Source organism: Centroberyx affinis, unplaced genomic scaffold, assembly GCF_046629955.1.
Source record: "Centroberyx affinis isolate AG114_WGS23_722 - 3 ecotype Tasmania unplaced genomic scaffold, CSIRO-AGI_Caff_v1 ptg000664l_1, whole genome shotgun sequence".
Classification (NCBI taxonomy): Eukaryota; Metazoa; Chordata; class Actinopteri; order Beryciformes; family Berycidae; genus Centroberyx; species Centroberyx affinis.
Window position 1 is genome coordinate 161,781 of NW_027279288.1, and position 26,059 is coordinate 187,839.

Sequence of the window (26,059 nt, forward strand, 5' to 3'; positions counted from 1 at the left end):
ACGTTGCATTCTTGGTTGTTGATAGATAACGTTTTCGAAATCCAATTTATATTCTGCCGCAAAGTAGGCTACCATAACTGAACACTTACACTGTGGATATAAAGGCTTGAGGGTGAAATTCAACAGTGCTATGCGCAAAATCTGCTTAACTAAATAGGTTTGTGTGTTGTACCACAATTTACTGAGATTACCCACTGCCTATTAAGATGAGGTGCTTTAGAAGCCTAACCTACAGTGTCTATATCTGCTGTTCCTTCTGCAGATGCAATTCATCTCTAAGCCATAGCACTGTGATATCCGGAGCAGGGTCGTTTTAAACACTATAGGTCAGCATGGCAGCAGGTGTAGCGGCATGGCTCCCGTTCGCCCGTGCGGCGGCCATAGGATGGATGCCCGTGGCGACTGCCCCGATGCCCATCCCTCCAAAAGACAAGAGGAAAGGCAAAGACGGACTTATTATCCTCAACGTGAGTGGGACCAAGTTTCAGACATGGCGAAACACTTTGGAAAGGTACCCGGACACTTTGCTGGGGAGCACGGAGAGAGACTTCTTTTTCCACGAGGAAACAAATGAATACTTTTTCGACCGTGACCCCGACATCTTTAGACATATTCTCAATTTTTACCGCACGGGGAAACTACATTATCCACGTCAAGAATGTATTTCTGCGTACGACGAGGAGCTGGCATTTTTCGGGATAATACCCGAAATAATTGGGGACTGCTGTTATGAGGAGTACAAAGACCGGAGGCGCGAAAATGCAGAGAGGCTCCAAGACGATGACGAAATGGACATGAACAATGACGTGGCGCCCGTGAACATGACGGCCCGGGAGTTCCTGTGGCGGGCTTTTGAAAACCCTCACACCAGCACCTTAGCTCTGGTCTTCTACTATGTCACTGGCTTTTTCATTGCCATATCAGTGATGGCCAATGTGGTGGAGACGGTTCCGTGTGGGACTTTGCCTAACCGGTCCAAGGAGATGTCCTGTGGAGACCGTTACGCACTGGCCTTTTTTTGTTTAGACACTGCGTGCGTCATGATATTCACTGTTGAGTATCTCCTACGTTTAATCGCAGCGCCCAGTCGGTACAAGTTTATGAAAAGTGTGATGAGCGTCATTGACGTGGTCGCCATCATGCCTTACTACATTGGACTGGTCATGACAGACAATGACCAAGTGAGCGGCGCTTTCGTCACTCTGAGAGTCTTCCGGGTCTTTCGGATTTTCAAATTCTCCCGGCACTCCGCAGGACTGCGCATCCTGGGTTACACCTTGAAGAGCTGTGCCTCCGAGCTGGGCTTCCTACTCTTCTCCCTCACCATGGCCATCATTATCTTTGCAACGGTCATGTTTTATGCAGAGAAAGGCTCCTCAGCCAGCAAGTTCACCAGTATCCCCGCTGCTTTTTGGTACACCATTGTCACCATGACAACACTGGGGTAGGTGTCTGTTTAAGTGCCTAAAACCCTCTAAGCCGTTCTAAAAGCACCATAAATCACGGTCTCAAGTGGCTTAATGCTTTTATAAAACGTCGGTTACACAATATTTTAATAAAACGACTAAGATGTTCAAGAAATCTTTTATTCACACTAATCACACTTCTTAATCAACAATATAATTGTATTTTTTTTCCGCCAAGCAATATAGTTCTTGAACACTAGTTAAATAACGTCGTTGCTAAGCGACACATAAGTGCCGAAGTACTGATTTTCGGCTAGTGCATTCATATTTGAATTATGTGTTATGCAGTCACAGGTGTGCATTTACTGGGAATTTTACAACGGCCTCGAGCGTGGCTTAGCCAATCAGAACGGAGGGCTGGAATGTCTGTTTTATAAAGGCTGCTGTGCGCCACTCACTCACATGAACAAGCCAACAGTTAACAGGCGGTTGTTGTCTGTGGGTTGTAGCTGCCTGTGTCACTGTCTTCGAGGGTTTCATCCGATGCGCTCTCTTGGATAGGCTACAGTAATGAACACCAATACTCCGGCTAATTAGCGGATGGCAGAGCAAAGGTCTTTTCATTCAACATTATTATGAGAGCTTTAAAGACCAGAGAAAGCTGGTAAACTGGCTGAGATCCTACATACCGTGTTTAAAGGCCACGTTGAAGCACTAGTGCAGTGATTAAGTTAATGGGGAAGTAGCCTACAAAATGTATTGAACCCCGCTCCCCCCCAACGCACACACACACACACACACACACACACACACACACACACACACGCCATACATCCTTTCCTGACTCTGCTCCTCCACCCCTCTGTCTCTGTCTCTCTTTCTCGCCCTCTCTCGTCTCTTTTCCTTTCAACAGGGTGTACAGTAAACATTTGAACGCTAATTTCATGCTCATGAACAACGTAAGCTGTATGTGCTGATGCAGCATAAAATAATTAATCGTGGTTAAGACGATTAGTTTAAAGTAATTTGTATTGATGAGCGCGCTCAACCGCTCAGCTGCTCACCTATTATTATTATTATTATTATTATTATATTAATATTATTATTATTCTCGGCTGTGCGCTTTCCAAGGTGCTGAAAAGTTGTGTCAACGAGCCGACTGCCTGCTATTCGGTCTAATCTCTCCAAATTAATAGTGAACGGCCGCGTTTGGCCTCCTGAAGCACGAGTAGTCATATAGTGGGAAAAAAAATAATCAGACCGTCCCTAATTCGTGTATAAAAATATCCTTGTTGCTTCTTTAATCACTGCTGCATGGAGAGGTTGAACCCAGCCACTCTCCCCCCCCCATCCCCCCATTTCATTGCTCACACAGAAATGAGGTCCCATTGAAATAATGTTGTTTTGTTTTAATTTCAAAAGTCATTGCATCAGAGATAAGACATTACAAAACCAATTGCCACTGGCTTTAGTGTGTGTGTGTGTGTGTGTGCGTGTGTGTGTGCGTGTGTGTGTGAGAGTGTGTGTGTGTGACTAAGAGAGAGACTGAGAGGGAGAGGGAGAGAGGGAGATGTCACCAGAATTCATGCCTGTCAATCTACAGCCTAAGAGTGCTTGTTCCTCTGGATTACGGTTGGTGTAACTGGTACAGAAATGTTCCTGCATAATGTAAACAAACTGGTTGTGTGCTTGCCTTATCTCGTGTTTGATATTGATGCCATTTGCTTTTATCTGCCCTCATATCGGCATTCGATGCAGCCACTCAGCGGCAGCTGGTTACCCTTCAGGTCTGTAGGCGACATTTTGCTCAAAAGGACAACCATCTGTCCCTATTTTAATGGCTTTTCATGTCTAATTATCTCATCATACAAATCATCATTAATAATTAGGTAGATAGGTACAACTTATGTGTAATCAGTAAACTACTCACTCAGTACATTGTGAATGATTAATGGTGACAAGAATGTCTTCTTGTAAGACTACTGAAAACTCGTTTTTATAAAGTTGCGTTCAGTAGAGTCTTGTGTTGCTTTCAGTATGCTGTAGTAGTATTGCTAATTTGTTTCTTCGGAGAACAATATGGTTTTTGAGTTTTTCTATCTGTTATTCTTATTTTTCTTATTATTATTGCAAGCCTGGAAACAGACAGAAGCTTGTCAAAATATTAACAATTGCTAAGGTAACCTCTCCATTTGCTCTCATCTGGCATGCCGCGGTGACATGTCACTGAGTTAGTGGATTTCCTGTCTTCTTACGTAATGGCGTACAAAGCTTCTCTCACTCCCAGTCAATACTAGTCAAACTATCACTCAACCCCAAAATGACCCACAAGAGAAAATTAGCAGTGATCCGCTCCATTCAGCCACTGAAGCTGCCACCTCAGACATAATGCAGCATTGGCCAAGGTATCTGTTCATATTCAAAGCTCAAATGAAGGATGAGTTGTATAAGAGGGCACATTATTTATCTTTTGGGAGCAAGAAAGATGGTGCTGTATTGAGCTTGGAATCCCCTTTGTGGTGCTTAAGATGGATTTGAAAAAGATGTTCAGCCGCGTGAGAACAAAACTGAAATGTCCTTGGTAATGGGGACGTTTCTGTCACTCCATTGTAAACCATGACAGCCTGGCTGACAGATTTGCAACCTGAACCGAAGCCTTACAGTGGCGCAGACTACTGCATAGTGGACCACCGGTGGAGAAGCTGAATACCCATCATTGAAAGACAATGTCGACTCCTTCTCCTGATCCATCAGTGTCTCCAGGTGTGCTTTTTAAAACCATCTCAAACACCCCAGTGAGGCTGAATTATGGTTGTCCTTGTCTGCCGAAAACACTGAGTTGAGGAGAATATCTGTTGTTGTACTCTCCTCCAGTAACCTTCAAGTGCTTATCTGATTATGGGAAATGAGGAATTCTGACGGTTTGTTTCAAAGCTCAGCATGCAGACAAATTGATCCATGTTTAGTAAATAGTTATTTAAGTTGGATATGAATAGGGTAGTCTTTCCAAACGCTGGCAAATAAGCTCTTTAGAGTAGTGGCACCGCTGGTTGGAACATCCATTTGAAGCCTTTGAAAGCATTCAATTCATTATGATAGTCAGTGATGCTTTATGCCTGCATGGTATCATGATGCCTTTCCACTACATATATTTTCAATTTCCCTGGCTCACACCCTGTGGAAGTAAAGACAGTGGCGTTCGTTCTCTCCCCTGCTGATGGTCCATTGATCGTGCTTAAGCAGACGTGCAGACATTGGGAGAGCAGGGGCTCCTGTTCAGAGGCACTTGGCAGGCAGCCTGAATGAGAGGGAAGGGTGCCTGGAGACCAGCGGAGAATCAATAGCGCTGTGCAGCTGCGTGTCACGCCTCTGTGTGTCTACTGCTCTGTGCCACCAAACACAGGAGAAGACCCACTTATCCCTCCTTATTTATTGAGCCTAATATCTGTGGCTGCTCTCGGATGCCCAACAAAAAAGAATCTGCCTGTGTCAAAATGCTCTTGCCAAGGTTTCACCAGCTTCAAGAAAAGCATTGGCTGATTAGTTGTAAAATAAGAGATTTGTATCTGTGGTATTGTGTTGTGCAGTATCTTTGGAAACTGCACTAAGGTCTGGCTGTAAAATTTTGTGACTTGATTTAATACAGTCCATTGTTTGTGTTTAAGGTAGCAGTGGATTCCAATATAAAGATAGCATTGCACTTTATCAGGCTGGAACCAGATCTTGCTGTGTTTGCTTGCTCTTGCCTCCTCTAGATGATCCACACAGTCAGGGTGAATTAGCTGCAGAGGGAGTTTTTGGTGCTTCAGATCTCTTAAGTGATTTAAGGTGTAATGGAGTGCACTGCCGAGAGCAGCTGTGAAAACGGTGGAAGTCAAGCGCAACCCACAAGGGAAGAAGAGTGGGGAGGACAGGGTTACTCGGGCATGGAGGCGCACACGATCCTCTGGACACAAACAGACATTACCTTTGATAGACATAATGGGCCTTAGCTTCAAACACACATTCTCTTCACACAAATGTATACTGTGCTCCCAGTAGTGATCGATATTCTTCGCTCAGTTTGTGCCTGCAAATGTTGTTGAGAGGAATGACCATTCTAATTACTGAATTGCTGTGACATTTAATATTATGTGCATTGTCCTTTTGTGTCACAAGTGCATCTGTACATTGTAGTCACTCAACAGATGCACAATTTATCACCATGTCGTTTGTCTGCGCTACAGCTCCACCCACCAAATACGACTCGAAAGGCTTGACAAGTGAGCCCTCTAAACCTATCAGCAGAGGATTTATAAGACAGAGGAGGCAAGGTTAACAGACACGAGGGTCACTGTAGGGCCCATAAACCACCAACAGTAGAACCATTATCATGCTTGCCAGTTTTGACACCACAACCCCATGGCAATCAAAGCCTACACGCAAAGAATTAACGTCATGGTTAGATGTGGCGCAGAGCAAAGCTGTTTGAAGTCCAAACCCTTCACTGCATGTCTAATGTAATTGAAATGTACAGGAAAGATCTTGAGGGCTTTTTACTGTATCTGTTCCCGAGAGATAACAAATGCATTCTTGATGATATAGTATTCATGTGTTTGGATAAGTTGCCATGGCCCTGGCAGGCAGAGGAGAGGATTTTCACTCGTTTTTGAAACTGACACTCAGTGAGAACATTTGGTGTGTTTGATTATGTACTGCAATGGGTGTAATTTTTGTGTTCAGTAGAATACATTACACCACTTGGCATTGTGTATAGTATGCACAACATTATGAAAATCAGCAATCCATTATGAGTGATGTGATGTATTATTGTGTAAGCCAGAAGTGGCTGATGTGAGACGTGTAGGCTGCCATTTAGCCCGCAGGCTGACTGTGCCCCTCCAGGTGCTTTATTGGGGAGGAGAGGTGATGCTAATGGTATAATGGTCCTGAAGTGACAGGTAACTTAATGAGAGGAACCTGGCACTGAAATGTGTTCTGTGTGAGCTCCTTTCTGCCCATGCAAATGACTGTGAAATGGAGGAGTGAGAGCGAGGGGCGGGAACAGGCAGGCTTCTTCACAGTGAAGATTAAGCTCATTGGGAAAGATAGAACCTGTGAAAAAAACAGAGATGCTCTTTTCACTGCTAAATTGAAAATACGCATGGCCCTGCATTTTTTTTATTCTCACTGTTTTCATCACACTTGAATAGTTTTACACTCTCCAGCTGCCAGTTTAAAGATTTAAAAGGGAGTCATGGCAGAGAGAGTTAAATGATTGATGAGCATTATATAGAAAAACATTCATATTCAGATTTATTATAATTTATATATATTACATATGTACACTATAAAATATGCTATACATTGTATTAAACATACAGAGGTAGAAAAATCAAACATATGTCTTTGCACGTTAAATTATTTTTTACTGTTAATATTTCTGTTTCTTGTTGGTGTTGTTTGTTTTTTACATGAACAATAGAATGTCAAAATGGAAAATGTATTTGTGGTCACTGGACCATGAACTGAAAAAGAGATTATGGCCAGCTGGTAGGTTGATGTGAGGCCACTGTGTGTGTGAAATGACTCTAAAAGCAGGCATGCGTCACTGCGGATGGTCAGATTGATAAATAATCTATATGGCAAGGACAAAATGGCTGTCCTTCCATTTGATTCGATTTCTTTGACAACCCGTCTTGGAGGCAGTACCAATAACGCTCCGTCCATGCTGGGGTTTTCATTAATTCACTTTGAATGTGCTGCATTAAACAGGGAAATAGACTGGCATGTTCTGCACTTGGGCTTGGGTAACGTAGTGTGAGGACATAAAATATGGCATCAGTATTTTTTCCACTGCTCAGCATTTTTCCTCTTTTTGTATTGCAAGCAACGTCAAAGATTAATGGAATTTTCCAGAACAAGATTAAAGTTACTCTGAATGAATGCAGCATCACTGCATTAGGCAGTAAGGAGATATGTGAGAAAACACATTGCCTCGATTTCATTGTTGTTAGAAAGCATTTGCTCTGCCTGGCTCCACTTCCATCCAATCTAACAGCCTGGAAACACTGACCCAGCTTGAGTGAATGAATGAAATGAGGAAATATAGGCTATTATTTGACTGTGTCCTATCTTGAAACTTGATATGTCGTAAAAGATATCAGATGTAAAGTGTATGCCATCAGATCACTGGATCAAACAGTGTGAAAATGATGAACCCAAGCCCAACAGCAATCTCATCCTCTAGTGCTGCATGGCTTATTTACATACTCAGCATTTACATACTGATGAAAATGGCTTGTCTGGTCATGGACATTGGTATGCAGACACACATAATGCCTCCTCATCACTTTGTTGAAAGTGCACAACAATATTCTAAGTGGATTCTCTTTGGCTTAGTCCTCTGTTTTACACTGTGCTCGGTATCAAATGCACAACAATTATCATGTAAGGATCACAGGGAATGTGTTCTACAAAGAGAATATTTAGATCTACAAGATCTTGGACTTGCCAAGCTGTATGTAAAGCTAGATATCCTGAACACTGATGTAAAGCTAAGGACTTAATGTGCGTACTGTGTTTCAACATAGCAATAAGCGTAGTTATAATATTATGATGTTTTTCCTCATTGCATCGTGTCAATTTGTGTCCTTAAATTACAGTGGTGTCTCAATTTAATAGGACATTTTCACTTTAATACTGTAGATACCTCTATGAATTCAGGAACAGCAGCTAATATTGTTCGCTTTGAGAGCAATCGTCAACACCTCTCACTTAATTTTCATGGTCAGTGTTTCAATATTAGGTCAGAAAAACAATTCTGAAGTATGTGTTATGTGTTGAAATATGTGTTGAAACAATAGAAAAATGAATAGATAATAATAATTCCCACATTGTTATATTATACTGTAAAAAAAATAGCTAGTCACATGACAAAGTCACTGATAAAGTTACTTTTTCGTGGCTCTTATCAGCATATAAAGGACAAGCTGCTGTTTCATTGAGAGTTGTGTCAGGAACATGTTTAATGTCTGCTATGCCTGCTGAACATTACACTACCCCTGGCTTTGGCATGCAATGTGATCTGGTTGTGGGAGAAACAGCTGTTCTTTTATTTTTAGACGCTATTGTCACTGTGGTAAACATTGAACTGGCATTCATTATACTGAATTTCCCAGGCCCAAATCAGCCCTTGCCCCTACTCCACACTAACTCTACACACCGCTTTGCAGCAAGGATACAGGCACAAACAGTTGTGAGCAAGGTGATAATAGTCCCACCTTTCACTACGAGGGGTTGAGAGGGTGTATTGCTGTTTTTCTTTGCACCAATATTTCTTCCGACGCATGGGACAGCATAGCAAACACAATATCTTGAAACCATGCCAGCCTTTAGAATGCCAGAGTGTGAGTATCCTTCCCTCTGACATTTGTCTCTTTATCAAAAATGCCCCACAGCCAATAACCCACCATCTGTGATCATCACAGACTATAGCTAACAGCAATAATCAGTTTACTGTTTGAACGGAACAAAAAAGAATTCAAATAGTGATGTAACTCCTGCCTGAGTTGGCTGATGTCAGAGTGCCAGAGGCCTCATCGGAAGAGTGATTGGATATCACAGTAGATCAAATTGGAATGACAAAATAAGAGGCCTGGCAGAAAGCTATGTTGTTTTTAAGGCCTCTTGGCAAAAATGCACTAGAGCAAAATGAGAGAAATCCATAACCTTGACACTATCCGCAGTTTCCAAGGTACCTACTTTTAAATGCTACGTAGGATACTCACCTATTTACTTCATTAAGACAAACTATCAAGGTATACTATTAGGGTGTAATATTAAGACCAATTACTCTTGCATCCTGTAAGTGCATTTAAATCAATTTGTGCGTTCATGTGCCAGAGACTAACAAAAAGCATAGCATGTGTGAGAGAGCAGTAAAACTTTATTTGATGGTAACACATTAATTGAAACTCGGTTTACAGCCCATTCATAACACCTAAACGTGAGCAGCTTCATCGCGAAGTCATTAATATTAATCCAAGCCTTTTGTCAGCTTAAATCTCTGTTTCACTATTCATGCACCATCTTCGTTTTTGACATAGATGTGGAATCGTTTGCCAGTGTGCCGCCCCAGAAAGCCACAGTAAAAGCCCTCCCTGATCAATACTGGTTCTAATAGAATCAAATCCACAGTGTTAGCTGTAAAGGCGAAATACAGACGACTGTAAAGTGTGCGAGTGTGGCTTTGAACTGAGTTTCCCATACTAGCCAATGTTAACCCAATTTCATTGTTGAGTCTTTGCCACAGGCTCCACAGATTATTAGTTTCTGTATGCAGTATGAATGATAAGAGGGCATGTCCCATTTCAGTTTATGTATAAAGAGCTTCCCCCCTGTCTGCCTGGCAGGGAGGTCCTGCTGAGATGAGGGATGTCAGCCTGTCACCCTGACACATGGCAGCTGTTTCCTGCCTGCCCCAGCTTCTATAAATAGCTATATATATATCGTCTAATGTAGGCCATTTGGTCAAACAGAAACTAAACAGGGCATGAGCTCTGGGGCTGTATTATTCTCTTTTACCCCAAACTAATTCCTCATGTGCAGGTGTATAAGTATCACCACCGCATTCTTGATATTTTCCTCAGTGCTAACTCTCTCCATGCAGTCCCAAATGGGTCAGTGACATATTAAACTGCAATTATATTGTGCCGTTATTTTAGGTCACCTTCAGACACCTTCAGCTGATCCCCCAGTTGATTGAATACAACTGAAGTTTTTGTGAATATTCAACAAATTATTAGCAGACTACTTGACTCACAATTACTTTATTACCTGATGAGATTACTAGCAGTTATTACCAGTTACCATGAATGCATGCATGTGTGTGTACTGTATGTATGAACATATAGTATATGTGTGTGTATGTATATGTGTATATATGTATACTGTATGTGTATGTATATGTATATACACGTGTGTGTGTGTGTGTGTGTGTGTGTGTGTGTGTGTGTGTGTGTTGTATGTTACATATTGTATTTTACTGAGCAGTCTTTTTACACGAGTAAGCATTTCATTGCAATGCATTCTGTATATTGTACATGTATTGCACATACATTAATAAACCATAGTATTTTCTCAGTCTCTGGACAGTTAGTAGGGTTTCTGCTAAAGCAGCTGGTGCTGATCACACTGGATGTAAGGTTTTCAATTAAATGATATTATATAATGTGTTCTTAGGTTTATTCCATGCAATCACATTGGGTAACTGTATGGGTAGTTGCTGTGAACTATAAGTTTGAGACTGACAGATTCACACTCGTAACATCACCTCAGTTTACTTTAAAGCAGAATTGCTTCATTTTTAAATAGTCTAAAAGACGTCTTGTGGCTGAAGCATGTTCTTGTATATTTTTAATTGTTATCAATTTGATAACTTGATTCACTGAAACAACAGTCAATCCACTAAGCTTTATTTGCCATATGCATCCAGGAGGCTGGCATGCTGGTGACCCCCTGCCCATGTGTCACCTGTGACGCCCGCCATGGCACAGCAGGAGGGAGGGCAGGGTCGGGACACTTCACTGTGTGTGAGGGCAAGTCACTAACAATACTGTACTAATGAGGTCATGACCTTTTGTTACATGTTGCTTAGCCTCCCAGGAAGTGGTAATGATAATGTAAATGCAAGGAGTTAAAGTGATATTTATCTTTGGTATCATTCTCAGTAATTACTGTATGTCCTAATAGAGTTCTTTACCAGTGAACTACCAGCATTGGCTGGTATGTCATGCCTTAAATTTGTTTAACATTGCATATCTAACACACATACCAAAAAATAATGATTCAAATAGTATCTAGTCTCTGTTCTCTGTTATGCGTTTCAAAGAGTATAGCCTATTTTCAATTATAAATAAATGTTTTTTTTGTTTTTTTAAAAGCCTATGTGCTGGTAGTGAATACTCACTCCAGGGGGTAAGTTAGGTTACAACTAACAAGCTCACACCAGGTAAGTGTATTTATAGCTGAAAATTTTGCGACAAAGTAATCCTATGGCAATGCATCCTGATGCTGTTCAAGTTGGTATTTTGTTGACTTGAAAATGGGAACAATTCATTTATTCATCTAGCTCATTTTTTGAGAATGGGCTAGATCATATGGAGATTGATATGCTTGTCTAGGTGTTATTCAAGTGAGGGTTCAGCTCCCACCTAGAGGATTTCCTGCCTGTGTCTCTCCACAGGAATCCTACGCAGGAGTATTTCAACTGCTTAAGGATTGTATTTCTGTGTGGGGATTTTCACTTCTTTTTCAAGGTATTACGCGAAAACCGTAAACAGTTGATTATTATTTGTATTTTTCCCCTCAGCCAATTGTCCATAATCCCTGTGGAGGAGCTTAAGAGTTAGATTTCTGGCATCCATGGCCTCATCTTTACATAACGGCCACAGACAGAGGAATGTGTCTCGTTTTGACTAAGCCACACATGTGGGCAGCCAGGCGGGGACAAGCAGAAGAGTTGAACGGAGAAGAAAGCTACCTAGACAGGCATTAATAAAGCTGGACACTGCAATCAATTTGAGATTCAGCTTCATCTCATTTACGCTGCACATACAAAGTCACACAAACATACATGGAAGCACACACACACACACACACACCACATCAACATTTACATTCCTGACGCCTCCGCTAGTCAGATATGTGGTGATGTTGGATTCCCTGGCTCTAGCTGTCCTCTGGAGGTCACAGGGGATCGTGTCTGAGCATCCTGGGAGAGATATCCAGCATCAGCTTCTCTAATGTGACATTCAATTACCTCCAAAGGTGAAGTGGTCTCATGCGACCAAGGGGAGGAGAAATCCAGAAATCAATTTTGCATGGACTTTGATGCAAATCTCTTATTTGGGCTCTCCACCTCCGCTCTGTGTACGTACGTCGGTGATGCAAAACAAGTGACAATTCCGTCATTCCAACCCCCGTCGTCCTTTCGACGAAATGGCATCCATCAAAGTTAATGGGCCGTAATCATCACCACAAATACACTGTCAAACATCCCGCTGCTCCTGAATATTCAACTCCCAGTCAATGGTATGTAAAGAGTGACAAGCATGAGGAACATAATTTCCCCTATCATTAACTTCAAGTGAGAATTGAACTGAGAATTTAAGTTAAATTCTTTCAAAGTGGAGAAACTTGTTTCCTAGTTGTGCATGTGTCATACAGGCAATACTAATGAGATTCAAACAATATTGTGACATTGTCCTGTTGTAAAATAATTCTCATTTTAAAAAAAGGAAAGCCAATCACCAGTGACAGATCTGTTGTGTGGCAGATAGATTAATGTCCCAAACAGCCGGCTCTGCCAGCTTCAGATCAGAGATCAGCATATCTATCTACTTATCTCATTCCACCATTTGTACTCTCCGAGCTGCATGCTGCTGGACTTTGATTATACATCAAACACACACACATTCTCCTACTGTACCAATGGTCTGGCAAAGCTCCAAGAAGACTGTCCCCTATGTATTGGTGTGTTTGATAGGACGTTTTAGCCGTAGCATCCCCAGAAGTCAGTCTGCGGACCTCAACAGATGGAGAAGTCCAATTAGAAAGCAGGCGATTGAATGGGAGAGAGACGGAACGGGAGATGGGAGAACATCTTCTCTATCTATCTCCCCCAAGACAGACAGCTCGCTCAGTAATCTTAGAACACAGGTACAAAACCCCTGATTTCAAGGAGAAACATTAAAAAAGAAGAGTGAAAGCTAGAAAGCAAGAACAAGGTTGATTTGATTCCCTAACACTAAACAGTCAAGAAGGCATTGAATTTTGATACAGCCTGCTCACACTCCACATCTATGTATAAATATCTCCTTCTGTTGTCTGATTCTTCAAGGGCAGACATCCCACAAAGCAATTGCCTTGCCATCAGCCAGGACCAAAAAAAGGAGAAGAAATGAAAAAGTGCTTAAAAATAGCAACCCCCTGGGATAGTGGGAGGGAGCGCGTGCTGTAGTGTGATTAAAATGAATAACCTTCATTCAGTCACGATTGTTAACGGTACATCTGAATGTGCCGTCTACAGTACAACCTGAGCTGTGCCTTTAATCCGCTTGTCTTCTTAGATTAGGAGTGTTAACATCATTATTCATCAGGAGTTCTGTCCTTTGCAATGACAGAGATGCTGGAGTTATAAATAATGGGAGTTGTATCATCTAGTACACATTCTTCTTCTCACTGGCCCAGGGTCACTTTAATTCAGACTTCACCCACCCCTACTGTGAAACCAGACATGGCAATAAAACAGTTGATGACTGATAGATTGTGTCTATGCAAGACCAATTTTCATTGGCAAATGACCTTTCCGATGTGTTGTTGTTTTGCTCATGCCATGGCTGTGAGTTATTATTTTTCGTGTCAATTTTTTTTTAAAGTGTTTGACAAGAGAGGTCCCATGGAATGAAATGGAAAAAGTAATGATGTCCCCATGCACATGAAGTAGTGCTGAGCAGGTGGGGGGATGGTGGATGTGGTTGTAGAGCTTGCATGCTGTACTGCTCCTCTCTGCTCTGCCCCAGGGGCCAGTCGACAGCTGTTAGAGGAGCTGCAGCTCCTCCGGCCCGTTGGGCCTACTTCCCAACACTTCCCCACAGGTTCTCACTGGTTCCTGGTACTCGCTGTTATCTGGGCGCACTGCTGTCGCCTGTCTGGCTGCTGTCCATGCTCTCCAAGAGAGCACTCAGTACGTTTTTACGCTTCATTTCTCTTTCTGTCTCATCCCGACCTCCTCTATTCCCCTCAGTTTCAGTGTGAGATTTTGAAGTAACATATTTCTATGTTGAGCATGTAACGTCACCAATAGCACGTGGATTCATTGAGGCCAAAATTTGGTGAGACTGTCATGTCATTTTAAAAAATGGTGAAGATTTTTAAGGATAGCTCATGTATGTATGCAGCGCAAACTTGGAGGTAAGGGGCTGCAGCCATTTGGTGGAGGGAGCTGATATCCAGTGGCTGCTCTGTGTGGAATCACACATCAAAGTTAATCTCTCACCGTCTGCTCTGGCGCCGTGGAGCACTAATCTGCTGTCAGTGTGATGAGGCTCCTGGACCAGTTCCCCTTTCCACCACTGAGGCTCTAATCCTCCAAGACCTTTCACGTTCTGCTTCTCCTCCATCACCTTGCCACACGCCAAAGGTCACAGGGGTCACTGTACAATCTCATCTGGTCAATACTTGTGACTTCCCAGCAGCATAGGCACTGATCCTGATGCACCATATGTTTCAGTAAGTTACCGATCTAGTCTGTTCTGTCTATGTGAGCAGCATCCTGATTGTGCTTTTACCGTGTCTTGTATCACTGGTGGTATTTCAGAGATAAAGGCGCTTCCCGCTGTGGAATACAATAAAGTGCCACCACTATAACTAATACTATTAACACTGCTACTACTAATACTACTACTTATACTTCTCCAGGACTGGTCGTATTTACTGAATTTCTGACTTTTCCAACTTTAACCCCAACCCAGGCCGTCTCACGACAGAGGTGACGTGACTCGCTGCCTGCTCGATCAAAGCCCTCTGTGTTCAAGAAAATGCCAGCACTCTCTTGCCTGCATGGCGATTAACCTATGATGAATACGGAATGAGTTCATTAGCATAATCGCTTGAGTGTCTGATGATTTCATTTTATTATCACGTTCTCTCATAATCCATAGCTGTGGCGCCCCTTCTCGCTTCTAGCCCCTCTTTCATGTTCCTCTGCCCTCCCCATTCAGCCACAAAGCAGTGTAATTGCATTATCAAAGTATTATACTGACGTCGTTCGAATATATTTTTAGCCCCTGACTTTCCAAAGTAATGTAAGGAGGACGGGCAGCAATCTAAACATGGAAGAAAGAAATACATTGTGAGCAATAGTGGAGTGAGTTTACCTGTTTAATTAAACCTGGAGTGATCAAAGACTTGTATCACCCAGACTCCCCTCTGACTGACTGAACAGAGCACTTTGTATTTTTAAAGAGAGGTTGTCTAAGCACACACACACACACACACATACACGCACACACACAAATTATTATTCTCACATTTGCATGATAGTATGCTATTTTATGGGTCCGTGTGGATGCTTAACCCTCATAAAACATCTATTAATACAGAACATCCATTCATCCAGTAATTAGAGGAAACTACCATGAGGAATCATTCACAGCGATGAGGATGAGGAGCCGAAGTGGAGGTGACTTGGCTTATGATAGCATTGAAATAGGGTGTGCTTTTTTGCATAGCGCAGCAATTGTTTCTCAAGTGTCAGCAGGTGTAGACTGAGAGATTGGAGAAGAGCAGAAGAAAAGAAAAATGTCAAGCAGGTCTGTGCTGGCAGTGCATGGTAATAGAATAGGAGGGGGAAAAGAGAGAGAATGAAGCGTTTCATCTCCAACTCGTAGTTAGAGGCAGGCAGGTCCAGGCAGAGGAAGGGTGAGTCAAAGTCGGGGAACGGAAGAGCGGTAGAGAGGAAAGCTTTTTATCATCCCTGACTCTTAAGAAGATCTCCCAAATGAGAGAGGGCGTGCATGCTAATGTCAAAGCCGCAGTGATAACTAGCCGCCTGGTTTCGCGGGGCGAGGGTTAAGCTGGGATTTGGAGAGCTGAGGGAATACATGTTTGATATGTGAGCGGGAGAGAGCTGAGGTGCCTTTGCCAGAGCTATATGTGGGGGATTATTCTATATGGTTTATCTATGTCTGCATGGCTAAAAGAGGGGAATTTTATTGGCCTTTATTGGGTCTCTGTAGTTTCTGAGACTCGAGGGTGAATGTTCTGCTACAGGATCAAAGCTGAATTGACACTTCTGCATCACAAAGTCTTCATTTACAACGCATCAGTAACCTCTGGCATGTAGCCATGCATGCAGTGTCTGTTTCCTTGAACTTTGTGCGGTAACCTTTAGCCCTGGCCATCACCTTTCACAAATCTGCCAAGACTGTTCTCAGCTGGTTTGTGAAAAGCATGAAAACACCGGCCTTACACTGACTATACGTAACACTTTATTGCATTTCAGCATCCAGTTAGCAATATGTGGTCCTCAGGTTTTTACCCACACACACAGGGATGTTGACCCATCTCAAAGCTGTTCTTCCCTGCAGCTGTTGTTCACAGTTACTCATACTAGACCGGTCTGTTTTTCTACCACACAAATTACACCAGGCAGCATGGTCCTCTGGCTCCCTCCTATCTCTCCTTTCCCATCTCCCCATTATGTTGTGTAGTTCTGCCAGCCTCTCCTTCTCTCCCTCATCACCTGCAGTGAAAATCTAGCGTGCTAATCCCAGCGCCTGTGGGATTCCCCCCTCTATAATGATGTATATCTGAGGGATAGGATCAGAGCACAGTCCTATCGGCCCACACACTCTTAATCCCATCAGTCTCTAGTGTCCGAACCCAGGAGAGACGCCGTTCTGGATGTTCTGCTCCCGGATTGGAGCCAAGGATGCGTTGCAGAACACCAGGAATGATACGTGGTGTTTGGGGAAATGTTGAAGATCATGTTCAGTTATGGTCCTGCTGGTTCTGAAAGCTTGTGGTATATATCTGTGGATTTTGACACAGTGGCACAAATATACACAGGTCACCCGGGTGCTTGAGGAGTATTACACACCACTGATCCTGCCAGTCTCTCTTCGTAACTGCATTGCGAAGAATTCATTCTCACTATTTTACATTCTGTTGAGCGGAGACAAGCAAATATATAAAAACAAAAACACAATATGCTTAATATTATAACAGACCAACAAAAATACAAAACAGATGTTTAGATTTGGTACACCAGTGATATAAATACATGGTTTATTAGTATTCCCTTTTTTCATTTAGCCCCACTTATGTGTGTATCTGTGAACAACTCTATTTCATACATTTATTTTTTGCTATTCTTACACAGTGGTCAGATCAATACACCGAAACTAAGGATATCCCATTGGGATAGAAAAGAAAGATCATATTGCCTTTCATTTCACGTTTTCATAAAATGAACTACATTTTTTATGAGAGCTCTTAATGTTACATAGCTGCCCTCAAGAGCTCGCTTGAAGTAGTCCATAAATCTTGTGGTCTTCAACTGATAATTTTTGTCATTCATGTCAATATGCCTCAAAGACTATGACATGCAGACAGTATAATCCATTTTCTTGATATTCTGAATTCATTGTTGTACTACCAGAATGGAGTTCAGGAGGAAAATTACATTTTTCGGTACATCTATTATTTAACTGTCAGCAAGGATGAATATTGTGCTCTTTCAGCCTTTTGTGGAGAAGTATAGAGAACCCTATAATCATGGAACATTGCTCCATTTGCTCCTTGTCACGATTTGTAAAAGATAGTCTTTCTTGGTTGGTCGTTGTAAGGCTTTATCACTTTTATGTCAAGCCCTTATAGATGAGATTGTTGTGTCCACTCTGAAGCTCTTTGGTGCTCTTTAGTAGCTTTTAAGGACTATACAGAGATGTCACCCACTTAGGTTAAAGGTATTCATAAGTCATTGCTGACCTTGCCATTGTTCCTGCATGGTTTTAATGCCTTTGTCTGTCATTATCACCTTTTGATTGGTAGCGTCGGTGACAGTATCTGAGCTTCAGGGTAATTGACAGGTTTTGGTCTCACAGGTTCGGAGGGCTTGTCTGTGCTGTAGCAGCCATTGAACTGTGAAACTGAGAGAGTGAATTACCTCAGGAAGCACTGATAGGGAGCTCAGTGCGCAATGGGAAGGCTGGTGAAGGTCAAACAGAAAATCATGCATTCACAGTTTTATCAAAAAACGTGCTGACAGTCAGGTCACTCTATGCAGAAAGCATTCAATGTCTAACAAACTCATATTTTGAAATGATAAAAAAAAAATACTCTTTTAAGTGGTCGACCTTTTTCCCTCAATATTATGTGCTTTTTAAAATGGATGTCTCTGTTTTAGCATCTCAAATGGCATCTCACAGTGAGTTTACTGCGACTCAACACGTACAGTAGATGCCAATGAATGTTTCTCAGAAAGATTTCCCTGGTTGCAGATAAGAGGCCGATGCTGAGAGCAAGTAAAACCAATCTCATGAAAAAACAAGGCAGGATGAAGTTAATTTTGAGATCAGAGAATCAGATTGAAATAACCTCAGTAATTATTGGCGTGAAACAATGAGGATAGATAGTGTACGGGATAGGATAGTTGGGTTAATTCATCTTGATATTAATCAGTTGATAAATCAAAATGCTTAACACAATTTATTAATCAAATTAGTTTCATTCAATTGCTCTTGATTGAGACATCAAAGAGGAGTAGATCAAAGTGTGGGATGATGAAATGGAGATTTAATATCTTTATCATGACAGATTTAATAGGATGGTACAGTATAGCGGCTAAAGCTTAATTTTTTTTCATCACAGGATTTTTCTTCATTTGAATACCTTGACCTTGATCGCTCACATCAGTGGAATTAAATACTGGCAGGTCAATTGAGCCTAATTCATTCTCATTGTACTTATTAATACACATTACCGCAATGACTTTTGGAGGAGTCAGCTCAAGCAAAGGGAAGTTAGTTTTACTGTAAAACCCAGCCCATCTAAGTGGAAACTAAAAGTACTGTGGCAGAGACGCCAGTGGATGATTGGATTTTAACACTGTTGACAAAGCCCTCTCAGCTGAGAGATCTCCCACAATCCTTCTTGGATTCTAATTGTCAGCGCTGCTAAGCTATTGGGAATGATCTTAACTGGCATATCAATTGGTGGGACAGAAGGAGAGAGGGACTTACTTTAGAGACCTCCTTGAAGGGTGATTACATCAGAAACTTCAGCCTGTGCTCAATTAGGAGGGGCTCTTTCAGAGAGTGTGTTGCCTTTCTCACGGCAAAACACAAAACACCTCGGTGTAATCTGACAGCTTGCTGTATCTGTCATATACTTGCATGCGGCAGATGCGGCAGGTTAAACGACCAAAGAACTTCTGGTTTTTACAAGTTGATCTTCTTTTAGCACAGTAGGTTTTGCTGTTTGATGACGTGCACCTTTTCCGAGAAAAGAAATAAACAAATGACGTGTCTGTAAAGTCATCCAGATATCTTGTTTTTTTCCCCCCCACTAACCAGATGGCAGTCAGATTTCAGACGCAGGGTTCTGGAAGACAATCAAGGAACAAGATTGCTTTTTTAGGATGGGGGATTGGTGTAACTAGATGTCGAATTAAAGGCCTTTTCATTTGTGGACAGTGTGGTGTGTGTGTGTGTGTGTGTGTGTGTGTGTGTAGTTGTGTGCCTGCGTGTGTGTGCATGTGTGTAGTTTTGTGTGTGCATGTATGTATGTAGGGTGTGTGTGAGCGCATGCATGCATGTACTGTATGTGCACACACGCGTCCCTGTGTGTGTGCGTGCATGTGCATGTTTGCGGGTGTTTGTGCTGTTGGGTGGCAGACCTCGCTGTGAGGCGGTGAGGTCATGTATAGAAATCTGTCAGAGCTGCCCCTGACGGAACGGCACTCCGCTTTTAAGGTCAGCCTCACAAGCTCAGCCACGCAGGTTGATACAGGGACTCATGAATGTTTGATTGCTCTATTATCTATGCCGGCCGGGGACATTCATTCCCCAATTCTGGAATTCAAATATTCCCTTTAGTCTCTGACATTTCTCCTGCACTGTCTGAAGCGATCCCCTAGTTTCGCTCTCTCACTGTGCCGGGTTTCATCTGCAATGCTGCTGTCTCGCTACAGGACAATTCTACAGAATGCGCTGTTTTTTTCCCCAATGCAAGTGTGAGCACAGTATGGTTTCAGGTGGGTGGAACTGGGGAATTGATACTCAGTCATTCCGACACTCCTCTTGCTCCTCTGCTGGGTGGATAAGGATCTGGCCATCCATCTTCATGTCTTACCCATGTCAGCTCAGGCTAGCAAACGTGGATACCAGGTAGTTGGAGACAACAAGAACAAAGCAAGAACATTACTTTAATCTCTCGCTGCTGTTAATTCTGACCTCCGCCATCATCCAGGAGGCAGAGTGTTGTGTATCTCAGCTTCTCCCTTATGAACAATCCATCACTGTTAGTGCCTTTCTTGAGAATCCGCTTGTTCCTTCCTTTTTCACCTACCCACTGCTGCGTTTGGTTTCAGTAGGGGATGCTTGCTGAAAGTGAAGTAATAAATTGTACTCCACGTTTAATGTTCGGACTTGGTTTCACATTTAGCAGCCTCTCGTCAGTCGTCCCATAGGAATAAAATGCATGTGAACGCTCACTTTTATGTTACTGTGCATGTGTTTTTGCGGATGTCTTAATAGGCTCTCAAGAGTACATCCAGAATGTATAATTGACGCCTGCTGTCAAGCTTGGTTGGTGATTACACAGGAAAATGACTTGACCTGTAATGAACTGTAAAACTAATGACATCTGCGTGAGATTACTCAACTTGAAAGCAAACTGTTGTACATGAAGAGCCATCAAGCGTGATATTAAAATGTCCACTTTTACATCTTTCTGCCCAAGCTCTGTAAAAGCCCTGACTGTTGGGCCCAACGTGATGGAAACCTGAGGCTAATGACTCAAGCAGACGGCCGTGGGCATTAGACAACTTCATTTATGAAATAGCCAACCTCCCGTGTAGCGATACATTCACATTACCTTGCCTCACTTGAGAGACGCGCGACTGTCACAGCCACTGAGCAATGCTGATGTCCTTTCCTACCTGCATTCATCTTACTCTCGGGAGGTAATGGTCTTCTCAGGTCATTAGCGCATTAGAGTCTCAATCATTCATCTACCCACCTGTGATCCACAGGATTGCTGGTCCTCCATGGCACACTGTGGGATGTTTAGAAAACTGGGGAAAACATTTTGTTAACACACATCCTCTGAATCATTTGTTTGCACTCTTATTTCAACCACACTGCTGCCTGTGGCACAACATGTCAGCAGAGGGCTATTCATGAACATGCAGGTGATGCTGAAGTAATTATAGCAATTTTCAGGTTTGTGCCTGGCACTATTAATTGCCTTGGAGAAAATGGGGTTTGCTCTCTCATTATTTGATGATGTTGAATTATGATTGCCTCTCCATGTGGAAAGGGAAGGGCACTGTGTACGCTGCTAAATGTTTTGTTTATTGGTCTTGGTTGCATTACCTGGAAGTGGCATTGGAGCGGACCGCTGCTACTGATGCAGCCACAACTTGGTTGGCAAGAGAAGGTGAGATCATGAAGACAGTTTCGTTTTAGATTTGCATTGAGGATAGACAGCTCTGACTGCCTGACGGAAGACAGGTGCATTCATCTCTTTAATGGGATGATTCTGTTCCATCTGACATATGCACAGTGTTTCATCTGTTCATGCTAAATGCTGTCTGTTCAACATTTGTCTGATGTTGAAAAATTAAGTGCTTAGGCGCACCATTGGACCAGTGTTGTGCAAGAAAAAAAGATTTGACAAGAGCTGGTTTTCGCTCTCTCTAACATCAATTCATTGTTTTAATGTGGTTGCGCCATGTGCATCTACATTCAGTATTCAAAGTTAATTTTGATTGAGCTTTGAAGACGTGGAGTGGAAACCAAAACACAAAAGCATCTGCTGTCGAGGTCCCAGACCTTTAAAATGATCTCTCCGGGGTTTGGAAGCACACTGTTGTCTTTACTTTGCTCTCACTGAATGTGACACAACTCCCTGTATCTTTCACGAGCTGTTTGGCTAACAGAGGTCACAGGGGATATGTAGTGTGTTTGGTCACGGCGTGAAAGCATTAGCCAGTGCCAGCAGGTGCGTAATTATATATGAAACAAGGTTTTAAAAGAGGAACATCACGACGGCACACAGAAAGTAGGGCAGGAAGCAGAGACTTCACAAAAGTTCTATTTATTCTTCACCCACTTCAGATGTGTGACTTCTTATTTGAAGCTATGAGATAATACAAGGTCATCAAAAGTATTTTAGGACTATTTAAAGTAACGAACCAGACAAGTGCTATAAATGAAAATAACAAAGCGATTGAAACAAAACTTCCACGCTGTATTCTTTAAAAGGAATTACATTATTTATTTTGCTGAGCTGACCTTCTGTATGGAGAAATTATTCTACCCAGTGTGCTTACTGCTGTCTGGTGTCTGTGTTTCAGGTACGGTGACATGGTGCCCAAAACCATCGTGGGGAAGGTGTTTGGGTCCATATGCTCTCTTAGTGGGGTGCTGGTCATCGCCTTGCCTGTCCCTGTTATTGTGTCAAACTTCAGCCGTATCTACCACCAGAGCCAGCGGGCAGAGAAACGACGAGCCCAGAAGGTACTGACTCCCCCATCTTTCAGCCTCTCTGTCTATGTTTATGTCTCTCTTTCTCTCTCTCTTTCTTTTGCCTCTCTCTGCCTTTTCCTCTGTCCCTGTCTTATCCTCACATAACAGAATGACAGGGCAAACGCTTATCTTCCAGAATATTAATCTTTTATTGTGTCTCTGTGTATAAGTATATGTGTTGGGCGGGCTGTGCTTGCTTGAGTATATTTCAGTGGGACAAAATGAGAGTCAGGGAATGACAATGACTGAGCAAATGATCTACAGTATATAGTAGTGTCAGCAGCTTTTCAATAGCGATATGTACATTTCTTCCTAAAGTGTTTACTATGGCAGAAAATCCTAATCGTACATTTAAGCATAGCCTCTCTCTGCTAAATACTGCTGCTGCCAAAGGGAGACAGAGCCAATTAGCGTAACAGTCAGGACCGTCAGAGGCTAAAACAGAGGTCTGTTTGTTCAAACAGAAAACGCGGCTTGCTAGAATCCGTGCTGTGAAGATTCGAGGCACTAACGCCTATACGCGCTACAAACAAAATGGGCTCCTGATCGACTCGCTGGAGGAGGTAACGGGGCCGAGCAGCGGGTCGGGGGCCGACCGACCGGGGCCTTACTGACACTTGCATGCCGCTCTGCTCGGGGGCCATGCCACCACACACAGGGGGCTTCTCATGCTGTAACACAGGGGCTGCTGTCATCCTAGTGCTTCCGTGTGATCGTCCTCTCTAACATCACGCCTCTCAGCTGCAGCATTGACATGCTTCCTCAACGCTCTCTGTCTCTCTCTTTCTCTCTCTCTCTCTGTCCACACAGCAGGAGGGCCAGGCAGGCACACGACTCTCTCCCCCCCCTTACTGGTGTAACACAGCCATTACAGTCACACTGACTCATGACAAAGCTCTGCATGTCTGTCCAACAGGGTTTGGAGGGGAAGGAGGGAACCAGAGGCTTACTTACAGCAGGTCGCCTATGGAGGCTGTCTGCTCAGCCTACATCTCCTCTAAACTCTGTTTTTGATCTGTCGTGTGTTCTGTGTGTTATTTCTAGAGCATCCGGTCGATGGCTTTAGTGCAGACTAACACAACATTCAGTACCTTCCATCCAAGAGCCGCGCAGAGCTTCATCACTGTGTGTAGTGTGTTGTTGTCCAGGGTTTGTGTTGTGTTTGGTCCAATCTGTTCGATCTGTGTCTGGGTGTGCCACTGCTGTTGCACTGAAATGATTTCATTCTAATTTGACTTTCCTGATCCTTCTCGCCAAATCAGCGAAAGATAAAAACAATTTTATCAGTGAAACACTCTGTAACCAATCACTGTCTTTATGCATCTCTAAAACGTCCCCATCCCGCCAGGTTCTCAGTAGATTGGCTGCCGTGCTACAGATCTGCATTTTCAACCCTCTATGCTTTGTGTACTCTCCACTACATCATTGAGCTAGCTGTTGCCTAAGCCACCCGTTTTATCTAGAGTCTTCAGCTGCTCATCCCCCCTATATCACTTTGTGTGTTCCAAGGCCTCCAAGGAGGCAGGACAGGTCCTGGTGGGGAAGGCCGCCAACCCTCCTTTTGAGAGCCAACATCACCACCTGCTGCACTGCCTGGAGAAGACCACGGTAAAATGCCTCTTTTAAAAAAAAAAAACTTTGACTCTTATGAGTTGTGTCAGCTGTAAACACAACATCACTTTGGCATCCTTCATTGTTTTTTACTGTATCTTGGCTACAGTATTTACACAGTGTAAAGATTTAATGTAAAATGACAGATCACTTCTGCTCTCTGAATTGTATTATCAATAGCGTCAGCCTTTTACAGCTTGTTTAAAATAGAAACAATGTGAGGTTTTTTGTTTTTTTTAATCAAACAAACTGTAGAATCTATTACATTATGCAGTGTGAGTTAAATATAGCTGTAAATGGGGCGGGGAAATGTTGAGTTCCATCACCAGTAACATGCCGAAGATTCATTCCCGCCGCCAGCCAGTAACATTATGCCCTCAAAACAAACCAGCATACTTCATTTTACACCATCTATAATTTAGAGATGTAAGAGCTTCTATAATGTTTCACTGTGACATGAGTGTTACACATGCAGCTCTAAACTCTGTACAGAGACATGGACAGGCAGTAAATCAGTGTTCCTCCTCATAGATGGTCCTGCCCCAGTAAAAGGCTTGCAGGTCATCAGGGAAAAGCTCCATATAGACCGCATGTCATCCTGATGCCGGCGCACATGTTTACATCAGGCCTCTTATGGTGTGCATTATAGATGACAGAGTGCAGAACGGGAGAGTCGGAGGAAGGGTATGAAAAGAGGATGCATGATTCAGGACATGGAGTCGCATGCTGTCTGGTGTCACTCTGCCACCTGCTGGCTATATCTGAGACACACTTGGAGCCTGACCTTCAAAGCTTGCCCATTTGCCACAGGGATAACAGTTGTGAATGTTTTCACAGATGGCACTTAATGTGGACATCTGGGCCAATATATTTCTATTCCTGAGATGATTCATTTTCCAATTATTAAACTATTTTGCTGTCGATTCTGTTCAGACTGTTTAGCCTTTACTGTGAAACATCTTTACTCATTATTTAGCGGAGCCAGTCATTGACGTAATAGTGTGATTCATGAGCAATGTTGCCTCCAAATTTCAACCTTCTCCCTCCGCAGAATCATGAGTTTGTGGATGAGCAAACGTTTCAGGCCAACTGCATGGAGATTTCCATGATGAACAAGTCGGGCTCCCGTGCCTCCTCGCTGTCCTCGTCTCCACACGGCCTGTCGTCATGCTGCTCCCGACGCCACAGGAAGAAGAGCAGCTTCAGCCTTCCCAGCACCAACAACCAGGAGCTCAGCACCATACAGATAAGAGAGAGACCAGTGGCGAACAGGTAGTCTTTCTCTCTCTCTCTCTCCCTCTCTCTCTCTCTCTCTCTCTCTCTCAGTTTCATACAGACAATCCCCTTATATGAGCTTTATACACTCTGAAGATATACCTTAATGACAACACCATGAGCAAAACCTTTATACACTCCGGCTGTACAGAGAACGTGGATATATCTTTATACAGACTGTTATGTAGGTTGCGTCAGAGTGTATAAAGTGTCTTTTATGCATTGTGTAAAACATTCACAAGGTCGGTGACTCGGCCCTCTCACCCTGTCTCCTCCTGTGCTTTATTTTACAGCCGGGCCAGCCTGAACGCCAAACTCGATGAGACCGTGCCCCTGAAATGTGACGAACCTTACATCACTCCCTCCATGGTCAGCCTGTCTGCCCCGGTGGTGACCTCATCAGGCGGGGACGGCTCCACCACCTCCACCACATACTCTCAGAGCAACATTGTCCGAGTATCTGCCTTGTAG

The 26,059-nt window shown here is 43.0% G+C and overlaps 1 protein-coding gene across 1 annotated transcript; it reads left to right on the forward strand.

The window, feature by feature from the left end:
• The first annotated feature begins 332 nt into the window (after positions 1 to 332).
• Positions 333 to 26,059, forward strand: LOC139643868 (A-type voltage-gated potassium channel KCND2-like). The gene is made up of 6 exons (XM_071519152.1): positions 333 to 1,444; positions 22,531 to 22,693; positions 23,167 to 23,265; positions 24,212 to 24,310; positions 25,365 to 25,585; positions 25,882 to 26,059. The coding sequence occupies exons 1-6, from the start codon at positions 333 to 335 to the stop codon at positions 26,057 to 26,059; spliced, it is 1,872 nt and encodes a 623-aa protein (XP_071375253.1).